General features: G+C 46.3%; 1 protein-coding gene across 4 annotated transcripts; it reads right to left on the bottom strand.

The window, feature by feature from the left end:
* Nucleotides 1-2,547: 2,547 nt before the first annotated feature.
* On the bottom strand, nucleotides 2,548-17,748 carry TTPAL (alpha tocopherol transfer protein like). Of its 4 annotated transcripts, none has more exons than XM_006193506.3 (5): nucleotides 17,630-17,748; nucleotides 13,105-13,564; nucleotides 10,359-10,552; nucleotides 8,583-8,693; nucleotides 2,548-6,767 (listed from the first exon to the last, which is right to left on the bottom strand). In XM_006193506.3, exons 2-5 carry the CDS (start codon nucleotides 13,547-13,549, stop codon nucleotides 6,489-6,491), a joined length of 1,029 nt encoding a protein of 342 aa, XP_006193568.1. In that variant the 5' UTR covers nucleotides 13,550-13,564; nucleotides 17,630-17,748; the 3' UTR covers nucleotides 2,548-6,488. The 4 variants fall into 4 exon arrangements, with proteins under 4 accessions (XP_006193568.1, XP_032317107.1, XP_032317106.1 ...); XM_032461216.1 differs by having other exon boundaries at nucleotides 10,461-10,552; XM_032461215.1 differs by lacking the exon at nucleotides 17,630-17,748 and adding an exon at nucleotides 15,359-17,518.

The raw sequence follows: 17,748 nt of genomic DNA, 5'->3' as shown, positions 1-17,748 counted from the left end.
TGATAACTTTGATATTAATTTGAAATAACAAATTCTGTTTAAAAACGAGGTGGCCATGTCCCTGCTTTGCTTGGTTATACCCTAAGTTAAGTTGGCCTGTTGCTAGGACACCCAGTAGTTTCAAGACTCAAGTTGCGTATTGAGTGCTGAATTATACGTATGCATTTAAAAAAAAAGTCAGTATTTGCCCAGGATCATACTTTAAAGCAAGGGAGTATTTTGAATCATCAGTACCCCATGGTGTCATCCCATTCCAGAAGAGTCACCTGGTATCTCATCACCATGAGCAGGCTTATCTGTCCCCCACTATTGCAGACTGGGGGGCCCTGGCTTTGAGCTCAGCAGTGTGCTGTAGGAATTCATCAAAGGCAACAGCCATGGCTGCCTCTTCTACATGCTTTCAGCTAGGAGAGAACTGGTGGGCCCATGTTGGATGCTCACTTTCTAGGTTGCTCTTACTAGGTACTGAGTTGGTTGGGAAATAAAACTCTCTTGACCATCAAAGATACTGCCAAAGAATGGCCATATTCCTGATTTTCAGTGCTTTTGATGTTCTGGACCAAACCAGTAACTCAGGCCTAATTTAAACCAGGACAGCTTTTTTGCCCATTACAAGTCCTTGCTTGATTATATTTTTCTTTTTACACCTTCAGGCTGAAGTGAGTATTCAGTAATGTGAGTCTGGATTGATGGCGGGTGCCAGGCTTATGCTTCTTAATGGGAGCTGCTGTTCATCTCTTTATACTTCGTATTGGTCTATCCATCCTGTTACCTAGGAGCCCAGATCAGGCAACCTACTCAGTGGTCTCATTATTGCTACTGGGTGACTCAAACCACACGATGCCTATATCCTTAGGTGAAGAAAAATAATAGTACCCCAAACCAGCAACATGTACCAAGCAATGAACAGACATTGTCCACAGCCCTAAAAGGTGTGATTATTCTTACCCCTCTTTATAGAGCAAACTGAGGTTTAAAGAGTTTAGTGTCTTGCCCACAGTTACTCAGAGGCGAAGCAGAGAAACAAACCCAGGGCTTGATTTTTTCCAGTTAGATCCCAATTTCCCTGAGCCCATAAGGATACAGGAGACAAGATAAACTAGAGACTGCTTAGAGACATGGAGGTGAGTCACCTGGTGCTTTAAACTACCCATCACTATTGAAGTCAGTAGTTCCCTAAAGACAGTGACTACTGTCTTACTGGGTCACTGTATCCCGAGTGACTCGTACTTTTATCAGGTAAGAGGGTGAACATTTGGTTAAAAAAAATTTTTTTCCCAGAAAAGTGGCGTCCTAAAGGATTTTCTTACTCACCAGCTTTAAATGCAAAAACAGCAAACATTTGGGGCCATTGATTATATAGGATTCTGAAGGAGTGCTAAGAGGAGTGGGCACAGTGGGAAACTAAGATGTACTTTAGAAGAGAAACCAGGAAGTGCTGACTTAAAACATGGAAAATAACTCCCGTGGCTTGTAAAGTGCCCAAGTTGATCCTTAGAACACTGTTGTGCGGTAAAAAGGATGGGGGGGCCATTAGCTCTGTTTTTTTGCAGATGTGAGAGAGTGTGTTTAAGTTCCTAGAGAAGGCTGACCTGAAGAGCTGGTATGTTGCAATGTAAGTACTTACCTGTTGCATCACCTTAAGCCACAGTAAGCATACAGACATCCTGCACGAGAGTATTTTTGTTAACCTATCCATCACCAACACCAGGCCCACCGTGGGGACCGCCTCCTCTGGGGAGACGGACCAGGGGCAGGTGGAGAAACAGCTAAACAGTATGGGACCAGAGTTGATCAAGCCACACCCTAGTCACCCCTTAAGGAGTTTGGGTTCACTTATAGGCACTTCCAGAATCAAATGTTCAATTACAACTTGGGTCTCAGAGATTTAGAACTTCTGCTTTATACTTCCCAAGAAGCCAGAAAACAAGCCTGTTTTTACACTAACACTTTCCTACTCTATAAAATTCCTCCCATCTTTCCCTCTATGTTCCGTCTGGGGGCTGACTGCGTAGCCTCACTCCAACCATCAGGAGGAAGTCGTGGGCTCCAGCCAGCCTGCCTGGCCCTGAATCCCACTGCTAGTTCTTGCCAGCTGCGTGTCCTCGAGCACAACTGCTTAACTTTTCAGTGCCTCACTTTCCCCACAGGGGCAATCATACTCTTTTATTAAGGGTGTTTGAAGATTAAATGAGATTATGTATGTGAAGCATCTAACACCACGGATGCTCAGCCCATACAAGCTGTCAGGAATCATCAGCCATCAGGATTCCTGGCCGGTCCGCGAGGTACATCTGGGCCTTGGGCAATAAGTTCTCATGTCACCTCTGTCACTGTGTGCATCTAGCTCCACCTCCTCTCTTCACATGGCTGTCTTCTCCCTGCCCACGGTCTTCAGAGGCATTCAGCCCACCAATGCGCTGTCCTCCCACAGCACCTCCTGCCTCACCAGACAAGAGGCTCTGCCCAGGCTATTGTGTCCGTGAATCTTAAATCCTCAGAACCTCTATCCAAACCGCCATTGTCACAAAAGAACTCCACACACACTCAACCTGACAGAGATTTTTATTATTTAAGACCCAGTCATGCATACTAAAATTACATGTTTCCACCATTTTGACTTAGAAAATACACTAGAAAAATAAACTTTTAGTCAAAACAAACACTGAAGTAGATGAATCCATCACCATGTGTCCCTATACTTGAAGCCAAACTGAAATTTCAGTTTGAAGCGAGGAATGCAACCAGTGGCCGAAATGGCGGCCCAGTCTGGTCAGCTAGTTAGTCCAGCTCTCACCCCTTCAGAGTGATGTCAGAGGCTCTTGGCCTCAGAGGAGTTTCAAGTATTTCACTTGTAGCAGGTTCCACTTGATATGCCAAAGAAGCCGATATCCACAAGAATTCCAGTGGCAGCCTCTTAACTGCCCGACAACGTGGCACCCAGTGAGATGAAAGGAAGAGCAGCTAATCAGCAGAGTAAAAAGGTCACCAGCATCTCCATCCACAAAGCCGCCGGGCCTTCCCACCAAGCAAGCTCTATAAAGGAAGAATATCTGACTCTGATGATGTTTATTACTTGTAGTTCAAGCAAACCATTTCCGAGTCAGGCAAGCAGAACGCAAAATCTTGAGATTTACAAAATTCACAGATCCCAATACTGAAAGGTGTGACCAGAACTGACAACCTTCCTGCAGTCGATATGTTCGTGTTTGGTATCTCCACACCTCTCATGCCACAGGCCAGCCACACTTACGTCATTAGCTTACTGAACATCTTACTTCCTAAAGGAAAGAAGAGGTTTCAAAGGAAAACCTTAAAACGAGGTATTACAATAATGCCACAACAGTCCTATAACTTTTCCTACCCAAATGAAAAAGCAACCCTATGAATGATCAGAATCCGATGGCGTTTAAAGCAACTGCGCACCCAGCGAGAATTCTGAAAGGCTAAGTAGCTCATAGGAATTCAGGGAAAACATCTTTTATTACCCTGACTCTATTTCTGGCAAAAGGTAGTATCTTGTGAACCGAAGTGTCAGTCCACCTTTTAAGGACAGGTAGCTCCTTGTGAAAGTGGGATGAAGTGTGAGGGTGCTCGAGCCACCTTTGCCAAGACAACTTGGGAAGCCAAGGTGGCACTCCTGGCTATTTCTGTAGATTTCTTCCAGCCTCTGCTCTTGAAGGTAGGATAGGATTCCAGGAAGAAGCATAATTTTCCAGAATTCTGAGTAGAAGAGGGACATCCTCGCCTTTATTTAAGCTTACAGATTCATTTGGAAGCTTCAGCTATCAATTCATTCAGACCTAAATTTCCTAAAGAGTAACCCAGATTGAGGGGGAAAAGAACAAAGCCTTTGATGATAGGAACCGAGAGTTCAGGGCTCAGAGTGTAGTTCCCCTTTATCACATGATGATTCGGGGTGTTAATGGCTGATCTGAGGCCACATGGCAAAGTAAAGCTGGAACTCAGGTCCCCTGGTTTACTACTGTTTCCCTCATCTACACCACACTACCCTGAATTTAGGGAAAAGTTAATTTTCAGCTGTTTGTGAAATGGGTCAGGACTTTTCCCTGAAGGAAAACAATTCTCCTGGGGTTCACTTAACTCTGTCACTGTGTCCCTACTGAGCGAAGCTCCTGGGGTGCTCCCATGGTCACTGCCCCACCCGCAGGGGCAACTGTCTGAACTATGCCTGGTGAAGCCATGCGGGGACTGCCATGTTTTCTACCCAGGGAGGTCCTTGTTTCACAGCCTGTTTGAAACCTCCTGAGGTGCCAAAACCATTTGATCTCTCTGGAGCCAAAATAAAACAGCAACTCCCGAAGGCAGACAACCCTTGCTCTAACTCCTCTCAGAAACTGAATGAAATAGCTCCTTGGTCCAACCAGAAAAGCTTGGAAAATGGGCAACATCCTGGTGTTTGAGAAATTTCTCTACGTGAGCTTGTCCATCCCTGTGTTAAGACACAGAGATAAAGGCAGTTGGCCAGGAAGGCAATGCAGTTTAAACCTTGGAAACTTGGTGGGGCTGAATGATTTGTCTCTCTGTTTTGTTTTGTTTTTTAACCTCTCTGTCCTCTTTGGTTGGATTCAGCACCCTCTACTATAGCCATCCCACTTGTCCTGTTTAGACCTTCAGCAAAATGCTGGTCACACTATCATTGTCAGATGGGACCAGAGACAGCCAGGGGTGTGCATTTTGACACTTGCAACTCAGCCAGGTCCCTAGAGCACCCAGGGCTAGTATCTATGGTGAAAAGTTTTCCCTAGAATTGGCACTAATGAGGTACAGTAATTTCCACCAACAACTTCTCCAGACATTTAAAAAAGTGCTAAGAGAGATGAACAGCTTATTAACAACTGACTGACCTTTGAATTTCAGAGGACTGCTCCAGTCCTAACTGAGCCATCTACCTTGCCTTCTGGTCTAACAAATGGACGGAGAAGGTACATACACAACTCGCTTTACCCGTCACTTTTTAACGTCACAATTTGCATGGAATGAGTATGAAAGGAAATAGGTCAAAAGCCAACAGGTGAACCACCTAATTTGGTGCTTGGGCTGAGGCTAAATTCTTGACGGGAGGGGTCTAAAGTGCTGAAATGCAGAACTAACATGCAGTCTAGCTGGACACCAGAGAGAGAAACTCAAGCAGGTTTGGGCCAGGGGTGGGGGTGGGGTGGGGGTCCCCAGAATAATATACCCTTGTGTTCATTCCCAGAGGCCAAAATTTAAGAATCCCGAGTAATTTAATCATTCACCATTACCAAGTTTAAAATATAGTGCCAGAGCCTGAGGGATGGATGGAATTCATACAAGATGCTGGGCATCTCGCTTGCCCTCATCAAGGCCATCTCTATCAAGTTTAACCCTCACGATGAAAAGAAAGTGGGTATTGCTGAGTCCCACGAATATACATACTAGTTTCTCTAAAGGCAGGGCCCGAAAGTGATACATCCCTCTTGGAAAGGCCCATGTGTACCATAAAAAACAGGATCCAAACACTGGAATCATCTGGAGAGTCATCTTTCTGGGCAGAAAACCGATGTCTAATATTCAGTAAATAACTAAGCCAAATCCCAGAATCTGGAGAGTAACCAGAAGGGCTGTAGGCATCACTTCATCCAGCCTCACTTCACAGATGAGAAAGCTGAGGCCCACGGAGGCTGATGTCTTGTCCACAGTCACACATCTGAGGCGGGGGCCTAGGCCTCTTAATTCTTAAGCTAGAATTCTTTTAGCTACACAGGCCTAGCATCCAGTGTTTCAGGTTGAGTAAAATCACGGACATCTAGGATCATGTATGATTCTATTGAGAACCAGGACTAAGGCTGTATGGGTTTGGGTAAACTTAAGTTTCTATTGCAAGATTCAGCCGATGAATCCCAGAAAGGCTTGGAGTCCCTGGCTCCCGAATTTGATCTGGGAGTGCTGCTTCTGTCTGGATGCTAGCATGATTCAGTGAAGGTGCTTTCCAGACCCAATGATGGCAACCGAGGCCTGGACCACCAACTTCAAGTTTCTTAATGAGCAACCAAGATCCATAGTTAGGGCTCACGTGAAAGACACAAACGCCCGTGGTCTCATGTGTGGCCACCTTGCAGGCTCAGCCAAACTCTTTCACAGGAGTGTGCTGATGGACCAGCCTGGTGATTTTCTCCTGCAACGTGGGACCAAAACAACTTTGGTCCTGATTTTTCTTGCCTTGAGATGTGTAAGAACCAGATACGGCTTCCAGATGAATGGTGGTTGCACACTGGGAATCCAAATGTCTAGAATCACTAGGAGACCTTCTCCATCTCTTCCATAGAGTAATTCAAGTAACCACGGGCTCACTCACAGCTCACCTTAGAGCTCTATAGGCTTTTCCTCCACGCTGAAGTTTAATTACAAGGAGCAAGACAATCCATGGCACCTCAAACTCCCCGTGTGCCTCTCCAGAGAAAGAAGGGAAGGTTTTAAAGACGGTGACATTCACAGGGGACTGGCTAATAGCAGGAGTACAGCTGTGATTTCACAGCCCGCATGGAGTCATCACACGGCGCATCTGAGGTCAGCCCCTCGGGCAGCAGGGCCTGGCCTAGGATGCTGTCGCAGGCAGGGACAGGCTGGCAGAACTCTCTCACAAAGTCCTCTTCCGAGGCCAGCAGGACCGCGTTCCAAGCAGTGATGTCCAGCTCTCCAGCTGTGCCCCCGTACTCCTTGGGGAGAATGTTTCTTGGAAGGTTTGTGTGCAGAGAGTTCAGGTCAGACCCATGTAGGAAAAACTAAAGGGAATGAAAGGAAAGCACACGTGCCCTCAGGTTAATCAGTAACTCAGTAACCTTCATGGTAGGTGCTCAAACAAGTATATGTTGAATGAATAAAGGAATGGCTGATGGCAACTCTAGCCTTCCAGTTCCTGAAAACGCATGAGGATCCTCATCCTCTTTTCCTTATACCCCATATCCTGTTGCCTAGTCCTTCAAAATATATCCAGAATTCTACCAGTTCCCTGCCACCCTAGTGGTACCACGCCACCATCACTTCTTACCTAGATTTCCCCAACAGCCTCCTACCTTGTCTCTGTGCTCACACCCTTGTCCCACCACAATGTAAGCTCTTTTCAATCTGAGATCACGTCACTCCTCTAATATGTACAGCCTTCCAGTGCTCCCATCTCACGCAGACTAAAAGCCAGAGTCCATTCGATGCCCACACAATCTGGCCCCGTTACTGCTCTGCCTCCCGCTCCTCCCACTCCCCACTGCTGCTCCTCCAGGTGCGCTCCCACCTCAGGATTGTGCATTGCTGGTCCCCCAGATAACTGTAAAGCTCACTCCCTCACCTCTTTCAAATCTTTTCTCAAATTTTAACATCTCAATGATACCACATCTCACTGCCCTGTTGAATAATACAGCCCCTCCCCCTCTTCCAGCTCTCACTGCCCCCTTTTATTTTTCTCCATAGTGCTTAGTACATTCTAATCCTAAGTAACACACCTAATCCATCGTCTGTCTCTCTCTCTAAAACGTAAGCTTCTTGGGGGCAGAGATTTTGGTCTGTTTTGTTCATTTAGAACATACTTGCACAGAGTGGTTGATCGATTAAGATTTATGAATGGATGGATGAACACATGAAGGACCAAGTGAGCAAGGTTATGGGCCACCACAAAGGTCATTTCATAGATGTAAAAGACCTCGTCCAAAACCTGCTTTGGTAAAAGTAGGTTCCAAACAGAAGCTCCAGGAACCAACATGGGTTCAAACCCAGACAGGAAGTCCACTAAGTTAACAGTTCATTGGAATCACCTATACCGAGATTTTAAAAGCCCAGATTTTTGAGCTCCACCCCTGAACTGATGAGTTAAAATCTTCAGGGAAAGGGACTGAGAGTCTGGATCCCTCCCTTACAACCTTGAGATTTTTTTGTGTTTCCTCTTTGAAACCCAGGCTTTGGAGTGACCACAACCATGTTCCCAGGCCTAGGAGAGCAAGAAAAATAGCACGCATCACATTTCACCACAGTCCTGGAAAGGTTAAAAGAGCAGTGGTTCTTCTGGGTCACAGAGGAAGGCTGTCTTTTAAAGTGTCATCTATCCTGAAATAAGAACTAAACTAAAAAATTCACATAGCTCATAAACTGAATTACTCCACACATTTTACACAGCAAGACAACAAATTAGGTAGCTGGAAGGGCTTAAATAGCATTTTTAAAGCCCAAGGAGCTGTAGTAAGAAATTGCCAGGACTCTTTTTAACTACCTGCCCCATGACTACCCCTTTCCATGAAAAAAAGACAGTGTTGGTTCACGATGCTCAGGCCAGGATATTAAAAAGTCTAAGTGATTACAAGCAGGGACTCTTCACGATCACGATCCTGACTCTCCTTTCTCCACTGTCAAATATTATATTCTCATGAATTTCATCTTCCTCTCACAAAAAGGATTGTTCATTTATTTTTATCTGTAACCCTGTACTTTCCAAAACAGTAGTCCCAGGACAAGAATAATAAACTAAGTTTATTGACGTCACAGTAAAGTTATAGATGTCACAAATAAAGCAGCATAAAAAAAAATCTTAAGTCGATAGGATCATCACTTACTCTGTTTGCTATTTTCTCCTTCAGAAATGGTTTTATGATGGCAAAGATGCCTTTAAATATTCGAGGTTCATTCACCACATGCACTGCTTTTATCCGAATGGGGAACCCATCCTGAGGGGGAAGGGGAGAGGATGTTAGAACACGCGGAGCATCTGCAAAGTTCATTACAACAGCCTCCCTTCCCCATTTCAATCTTCCCTTTTGGCCCCAACATCAGTCCGGTTTGATTCTCCCAGTCTCCTCAAAGACAGCCCAAGTTGGGGCTAAACAGGAAGACAAGCCTCAGAGAAAGGGTCTCTCTTGGAATCTAGAGCAGGGTTAGGAAACAATTAGGCAAACAAGCGGACAGGTACCCATCTTGTGGCAAAAAACAAAACAAAACAAAGCAAAACAACGGTCTGAGCCTGTGTGGGCGGATCTAGCAAATATCAGACCTTCTGGATTGGTGTTGCCCAAAGCTTATTTCTCAGGATGTTACTACGTGTGATGCAAAAAAGGGTTCTGTGGCAGGTGTATAAGTTTGAGAAATAGTAAATATAGTCAAACAGGTTTCCTTAACTGCAGGACCGTTCAGGGCTTTCAATATGCAAATATTTGTGGTGAAATTCACAAGAAAGTGACATGCTACATCTCATTTCCCAAACTTACTTAACTCTGGAATTTGTTTTCTCCCTGGGATCATCTTACAGGACTAGAAAATCACTGATCCAAATGCATTACCCTGACACTTGAATCTGCACAATTTTCAGCAGAAGCATCCAAAGAAGAGTGGAAGATAAGGAAAGGCAGAGTGTTGGCTCAAAGCCAGAATTCCCATTTATGATAATGACTAGAGGTGACGTTTAAATGTTTAAATAATCAGCCTGTGCGCAGGAGGGGCTCAAACATACTGTGGAATTCGACGAGGAGAACTATGGTGTCTCCAGAGCTCAGAGGGGACAGCACCCCTCGGGCTGGGTCAGATGAACGAGGGTTCAACCTGCCAGAGCTGGGAGATGTGGGCCAGGCCACATCCTGTAGGTCTGTTTCCCCTTCTACCAACAAGGAGAAACAATTCTTGCCTTGTCTATCTCAGAGGATTCCTTAAAGGGCTGAATGGGTTATAATGACTAAGAGTGCTTGGCAGCAACAAGGATATATTGTACAGCACAAGGAATTATAGCCCTTATTTCATAATAACGGTTAATGGAGGATAACCTATAAAAATACTGAATCACTACGCTGTACACCTTAAACTAATATAAAATTGTAAATCAACTATACTTCAATTTAAAAAAAAAAAGGGATTTGCATTTGCAAACCATCTCATACACTGCAGATGTGTAAGGAATTACGGTTCCCAGTGCCTTATGTTCTTAAATGCAGAACATGAGGTATGAAAGCATCTGACCAACACAGCCCAACAGGCTGTGCTCAGGTCCCACAGGAAGGAGGAAAGGCTCTGTCACCTCAAGCAGAAGCACACTTTCTCTGTTTTGTTTGTTGAGAATTTCTCTGCCTTCTGGACCAAAAAAAAAAAAAAAAAAAAAAGCATTTCTCTCGTTTTTTGGTCTCTTGCCCTAAAGCAGATCTTGCCCAGAAACTACTGGAGATCCTGGTGAGAATGAGTGAGGAACCAGACTTTTAAATTTCTTCCCATAATGCTTTTGTATCTTCCCAGTTGTAGGGAGGAGTGAGAAGTGGGGTTTGTGTATCATGTGGAATTCAAAGTAAATGGTCAGGGCCATGGGGAAGCCAAACAATCACAGGACAGGCACACGACAATGGGGACCATACCTGAAGGATGCCAATCACCTTTTTGGCTATAAAAGGGCCAAAATGAGATGCCTTTGATAAGCTCACTCCTTTGTAGTCTGCAAGAATTACAATCCCATTCACCTGGGTTTCTTCAGACTGAATGAGTTTTTCTAACGTCAGGTATATGGCTCGGATGTTTTCCGTAATCGGATAGTTGTTTGGGATCCATCTGTCTAAGGTCAAAAGAGATGGACAGTATGTTACAGAAATGAATACAAACAAGTAATCAGACAGGCTAAGATTTCTCTCCTTGCTGAAACTGTTGTTTAAAAATGGAAAGGAAAGAATTCTGGTCTTTCTTAAGTCCAAACACAGCAGCACATTCTGAAATGGAAATGCAACTGAGTGTGGAAGTTGAAATTATGAGCTCTGAAGTCAGATGCACCTGGGGGTTTGAATCTTACGAGCTGTGTGACCTTGGGCAAGTTACTTCCTCACTCTGGGCTACATCACCTCATAAGTAAAATGGGATAATAATGCTTAATGGACATCTGAGTCTTCTGCCATCATATGTCCCCTTATCTTCATAACACCACCCTGATTTTCCTTGCAGAACCACCTTTTCCCATGCTAGCCATGCAGGTTGGGTAATTTTTCTCCTGGCTCCAGAAGTAGGCTTGGCCAATATGGGTATTACATCCTCCTGGCCATAGTGTGTGATTCAAGCCAGGTCAAGCAGAACCAAGGGGACTCAATTCTGGGACCATGGCCCTTTGGAAAGAGAAAATCTCTCTTCCCTCTTGTAGTGGTGAGGCTGGGAGCCTGAGACTCAGAGACAGCAGAGATGGAGATGGCTTTCCAAAGCTGTAGTTTGAGCAAATTCCCCCTTCCAGGCTGGATGCTCCTTTAATCCTCCCCATATGTTCAAGGAGTCTTTCTCTCTTTGGGGAAAAGGTGAAAATGACAGCTTTTGAGTGTTAACCACTATTCTCAAGAAAATCCCAAGATCTGTGTGTCTCTTTCTTATAAAGATAAAACTCCACAGGACTGCAACCAGTGGGATATGAGATACATGCAAAATTCCTATGAAAAAACCTCTGTCCCCAAATTAAGCCAGCCTGCTGCTTAATGTTACTGCCAGTTTAACCTGCTTCTATATAACTGGCTGTCATCCTTTGCAGTCACATTTCAGTATATCTCAAAAGAGCTTATAAAAAAAGGCAAGGCCAATACCTAACTGAGAACAAAAACCTGTGTTGTTTCCTGCTGAAAAGTTAAGTGGGTCAGGAAGGGTCCAGATCTGCTACAGACATACAGGGAAAAATTTCATCTCATGAGCAAACAGCTCATGCAAGCAAAGAGGCAAAACCAGTGTGGTGATAACACCTGACTATTTTGTAACATTCGTATGAGTTGAGTACAGAGGAGCCGCAGAAACATCCGTTAGCCGGTTTCTAGGTTTCCTGGTGCCCTGACATCTCCACCGCATTCCTTATTTTAAATTGAACACCCCCTAATTTTGGAAAGCACAAAACACAGCAGGTAAAGCAGTTAACACTGTGCCTGGTACACAGTAAAGGCTCAAGAGAATATGGTTTAGTCTCCCAAGAGGGTTTGGTAAATGACTAAAGGAAATGGTAACGAGGGGCCTGAAGGCAGAGGAAGGTGCTCGGAGGCTTCTGCTCCCCCATTAGATGTCCCTTCAAGGGGTGTTTGTACACATGAGCAGAAAAGAGTCAGCAGCATGTTCTCATTTTCCTGGCTTAGTTGGCAAGAAGAATACAGCAATCTTACTTTCATATTTTTTTTTCTCAGCTCTGCTCTGATGGAAAATCTTTGGGGCAGAGTGGAGAACACTCCTGAGTTTATAATGCATTTGGTGTCATGGAAGGGAAGGGGACAAAGCACAGAAGCCTTCAGTGCTAGCACGCTCAGTCCTGTGTCAACCAAAACACATTCCCACACATTTCTAAATGCTTTTTGCAGGGAGGGGGCGGGGAGCTGCCCCCGATTGAAAACTACTGTGCCAAAGCAACATCAGGTGTCCTGATTCCTACATGCAGCGCTGAGATCAAGAAGTCAATCTAAAGCGAATCTTCTCAATGGCTTAACAGAGCAGAAGGAGGGAGGGAGAGATTGGAGGAGGCACATGATAGACACCTTTCCAGGCATCTGCCCAGCTCAGACCCTTTCACTGATAATCTGTACCTCAGCTACTCATTAAAGAGTGACAGGGTAGGGGTCAGGGGTGTCCTGGCGGCCCTGCTTGTACCCTATGACCAGGGCAGCTTCCCTAGCCCACCAGATTCTCAGCCCTAGAGACCTGGAATTTGCATTGAAGGAACTTAGCTGAGTGGCCGGATAAACCTTGGAGCTGAGGAGTGCCAGAGCTAGCCATGTGCATAGAGGGGGCAAAAGCCAGTCTACAGACAGAAGTATGAAGAGGATGTGCCAAGGGCAGCAGAAATGTGGTCCAGAGAGACACACCGACCAACAGTCAGAAGCAGAGACAGGGAGAACGGCTGTCCCAGTCCCTGACGGTGGAGGCTGGGTCTTGGCCCCAGGGCCCGGAGAGAGCTCTCTGGTGCTGTGCTCCCATCTCCTTAGACTAAAGCCCCACTTTTGTCTCATCAGGTTAGGAAAGGTGTTGTCCTCTGGAAATTGAAAGAGCCTCGACCAAGACAGGGAGGGGACAAAGGGAATCAGACAGGGAGAGAGGATGCTGGGCAGACCCATCGCAAACTGCACACACATCCCGGGGCCCCCGCGGCCGTGAGGGCAGTACCTGGGCGGATGCAGAGGATGTGGCAGCCCCGGGGGTCCGTGTGGGGCAGCACGGTGAGGAATCCAGAAGCAAGGACCTCTTTCAAGGCCGAGGGCCGCAGGTTACTGAAGACCTCGGGCCAGCTTCTCCGGCAGCTGTGGTAGTTGATGAGGAGCTGCAGGGCCCGGTCGTAGTCGAACTTGCGGGCTCGGAGGAAGCGCAGCAGGAAGGCGTCCTCGAGAGAGGTGCTCAGGTTCGGGTACTCCTTCCTCACCATGTCACGGAGGGCCTGGACATCGCGAAGTCTCCATTCCGGCTTCTCCTGCAGCTCCTCCCTGGCTTTGGTGACCAGTTCCTCAGTCAGCGAGCACACGTAGCCAGCAGGCTCGGCGGGCGGCGGCAGGTCATTCTCGGAGAGTGAGGCCGCGGACGGGCTGGTTCGCAGAGAGTCACTTTCTTCTGACATTAGCTTCCAGGATCACTGAAAAACAGAAGCCCCAAGAGCGAAGCTGAGAAAGCCTGGCACTGCTCATTTCAAACCCCAGCGCAGCACGAGGTAGGGGGACAGGGACATTTTTATCAAGCCAGCTAACCTCAGCAGTGATTGTCGACTGGAGGGATGAACTGGATCTGAGCCACGTGCCCAGCCCCAACCCCAGACGGAATGAAGGGGGAATCTCTGTGAGGCACCCGGGCAGTAGAGTGCACATCCCTCATCAACCACACTGACCTTGATTACAGGGGCAGGGCTGGGTGTGGACTTCACTCATAATTAAAAGGGAACACCTTTGAAATTCAGATTTGCAAAATGCAAAATATGTACTGTGATATGCTTGCTGTTGGTGAGAGAATAAATTGGCATAGTCTCTTTAGGGGAGTTTGTCAATATCTATCAAGATTTCAGGGGGAGGGTGTATGGCTCAATGGTAACACACATGCTTAGTGTGCATGAGGTCCCAGGTTCAATCCCAAGTACCTCCATTTAAAAAAAAAGATTACAAACCACATATCCTTTGGTCTAGCATTCCATTTCTAGGACATGTACTTGTACGTGTGCGTCCACACAGGATGATCCTTACAAGTATTGATTAAAATGACAAAAGACTGGAAACACTTTACTAGCGACCATCCCCTAGTTAGAGACTGGTTAAATAATATTACCATATGAATGGAAAACTATTCAGTCACGAAAAGGAATTAGGCAGATATTTATGAGTTGACACGTTAAGGAAAAAGAAAGGTTGCAGAACAGTGTGAATAAAAGAACTGCATTTATATTTTAAAAATATATACTTGTGAATGCACCTAAAGTTTCTGGGAGGAAATACAAGCAAATTGTTAACCATGGTTCCCTCTAGGGAACAGAACTAGACAACTGAACATTTAAGGAGAGAGAGAGAGACTTTTTACTGTACTGTTAAATTCTTTACTATATATACATGTGACATCATGGCAGCATGACACTGAGCTGCCAGCTCTTCTGTGGGGTTGGAGCATAACTAGGTGTCCCCAGCTCTAGTGGATGCACACTTTCCACCACACTGACCTTGCTTACAGGGGCAGGGCTGGGTGTCGACCTTGCTCGTAATTAATGAAATGGGAACACCTTTGAAATTCAGATTAGCAAAAGTGCAAAACACGTAATGTGATATGCTTGCTGTTGATGAGAGAATAAATTGGCATAGCCCCAATGACTGAGTGAAACACAGGACTCCTTGAACAGGCAAACTTTATCTTGAGGACACCCTATCAGCCTGGCCAAACCTTTTGTGGAACTGCACAGTCCAACACTTCCTGCCCAAGCCTCCTGCACAGGGACTGGCTTCAAATCACTGTTTGAAGCTCTCCCTGATTTCTCCAGTTCCCCACCCTTTGATGCGTTGCCAGCAATAAGTTTCATGCATGTCTAATCTCATCCTAGTGTCTGCTTCTTGGGAGATCTGAATTAACACACTTATTGAATGAAAAAAAAAAACCCCACAAAATAAAACAGCTGCCTTAGATATTCCAGGAATAAGGTCCCAGCAGGGCTGTCCAGTTCCAAAGCCCAAGCTCTTGTCCATGGGCTGTCACTGTTCCTCCACTCCGAGCTCAACAAGGAAGGCAGGGATCATCTTGTGGTTTTTTGCACATAGCCAGTCTCCCCCTGGGCCACGGCAGCCAGAGTGACCAGGTCACCCCCTCTAAATCTTAGGTCTGCCTACTCTATTCCTTGCCTTCTAACCTCTAGCGCCACCCAGCTCCTTTCACTTCCTCCCAAAGGTGGTTTTCTTGCCTTGTGCACATTCTGTTTCCTCCAACTCGCATGCTCTTCCTCCGGTTCTTCTGATCAATACCAATTTACCCTTCAGTCCCCATTAGATGCCGCCTCATTCATTCAACAAATATTGAGCACTTAGTAGGTACCAGGCCCTCTTCCAGGCACTGGGGGATACAGCAGTGAACAAATAAAAAAACCCATCTTTACTGAGCTTAGGTAAGAATTAAGGAGAAAGACTATAAGCAAAATAAATGATCTAGTCTACTGGAAGATGTTAAGTGCTATGGAGAGAAATAAAGCAAGCATGGGGGTTGTAATGTACCTGGGGACAGGAGTTGCAGTTTTAAGTAGGGTGGTCAGGAAGTCCACATCCAAGTGACATGTGAGCAGAGATGAAGGAGATGAGGGAGCAAGCCATGCAGGTCTCTAGGCAAGAAAAAGTGCAAAGCCTGAGGCAGGACCATGCCTGGCTTTTTCAAGGAACAGAGGAGGCCAGTATGGCAAAAGCCAAATGAGCAAGATAGAGAATATTGGCAGATGAATTTGGAGAGGAAACGGGGGCCCAATCGGTACCAGGCTGCAGGCCAGTATTGGTGGGAGCCATGGAGGGTTGTGAGTAGAATAACCAGACTGGATTCATATTTTAAAAGGATCACTGGGTTGTCTTGAGAATGGACTGGAAGGGGATGAGGACAGAAGCAAAGGGACCACTTAGAGGCTATTGCAATAATCCAGGTGAGGGATGATGGTGCTTGAAGCCGGAAGGTGTCTCTGACTCCAGGCCAGGCTAGGGACCCTCCTCGCCCCCCGCAGTTCTTCAGCAGAGCATTTCTCTCACACTGCTGTAACTGCCTGTAGGTGATTTGTGCGCAACACCCACATCTGCCTTGTTCATCACCTTAAACTCAGCACTTAACAGGGTGTCAGATACATAATCTGTGTTCCATAAACATTTGTTGAATGAGTTTAATCTCTTGGCAGAGATAGGCTGAGTGAAGAAGAGATCAACAATCATGGTTCACAGGACACACCCTGGGCTGTTTTCCTGGGAGTTGCCAACAGATGCCTGTAACCCCAGTCCAGGGCTCAGCCAGGAGACAGACTGTAGTGTCCCTCTCCAGCCTCTCTCCTACCTTTCCCCCTCTCAGTGCACATTAAATACCAGCCCAAACAAACTAATAACCCACCATTCTTAAACACTTCCTGCATTTCTGATACCTCGGCCTGAAATTTCCTCGCCTTATTTGTTCCCAACCAGACAACTCATCACCTTCCAGGCCTAACTTCAATGTCACCTCCTCTGTGAAGCATTCCTTGACCTCCCCAGGGTGATTCCCTCCAGTTTTCTACAGCACTGGGATCCTATTTCTCTTTTAGAAATTGTAGTTGAGTGTCATGTGCGTGTTTACCTGAAATTCCTGAGTCAGTTTCACCCATCTATTCATTTATCAAATAATTACTGATCACCAGGCATATGTGTCAGGCACTGTTTACAGGTACTGGGCACACAACAATAAACAACATAATTCTTTGCTTTATAAATTTTAACTCATAGTGGAATAATGAAAAAAGATAACATGTACTTGAATGTTTTACCATGTATCAAGGACCATAATAAGCACTTTACATCCATCTCTTGTTTAATCTTCACAATATTTGGTGACAGCACTAATACTGTTCCTATTTTACAAAGGTGGAAACTGCCCACTAGAATGTAAATTCCATGAGGGCAGACAACTTGCCTGCCACAAACACTGCTATCCCCAATGCCTGGCCCATGACGGTGCTCTGTAAGTATTAAGGAATGAGGTCAGACTAAGTGCCCAAGGGTACACACCCAGTGAGGCAGAGCAAGGATGTGTCTAGCCCGACATTGAGCTCTACACTGCACCTGGAGCTTCCTGTTTAACCTCCAGGGCCTGGGCAGTATAAAGCAAAGAAAAGGACCCACTCAGTGATGAAATGAACTGATGGGTGGGCATGGATGGGTGCAAACACCATTCGTTAGGGTGAAGGCGGACCTCTTCCTCACCGGGAGAACATCACTTTCCTCCCCACCCCACCCCAGGAAGAGGTCAGGAATCCTTCGTTCCTGGAGCCCCAGAGACCCCACGTTCCATCGACAACCTTCAGAGGCCCCCCACTTCCGGTTGTCACCCCTTCCCCAGGTGCCCCCATTTCCTGGGGTCTCTCGCTCTCTACTCGGGTGCTCCACTTCCGGTTATCCCTCCCTCTGAGGAGTCCCCCTCCCCGGCCCCCGGGACACATGGGCTCGGGGGCACTCACCGGCCCGGCTACGGGGCGGAGGGCGGGTCAATCGGCGGCGAGAGCCTCGTCTGGCAGCGCGCACAGAACCGACCCGCACTCCCTGCCCGGCCGGCCCGGCCTCTCACGCCGGAAGTGAC

The sequence above is a fragment of the Camelus ferus genome, chromosome 19 (assembly GCF_009834535.1).
Source record: "Camelus ferus isolate YT-003-E chromosome 19, BCGSAC_Cfer_1.0, whole genome shotgun sequence".
NCBI lineage: Eukaryota > Metazoa > Chordata > Mammalia > Artiodactyla > Camelidae > Camelus > Camelus ferus.
The sequence above is the reverse complement of the archived record's forward strand: the minus strand, read 5'-3'. Positions and strand labels throughout refer to the sequence as shown.

Excerpts from the sequence above, each read along its gene's own strand:
- TTPAL (XM_006193506.3), bottom strand. The coding sequence starts at position 13,549 with ATGTCAGAAGAAAGTGACTCTCTGCGAACCAGCCCGTCCGCGGCCTCA. Across the intron at positions 8,694-10,358 it reads AGGTGATTGGCATCCTTCAG|GATGGGTTCCCCATTCGGAT; the intron begins GTATGGTCCCCA and ends CTTCCCCCTCAG. Across the intron at positions 6,768-8,582 it reads AGGAGAAAATAGCAAACAGA|TTTTTCCTACATGGGTCTGA; the intron begins GTAAGTGATGAT and ends CATTCCCTTTAG.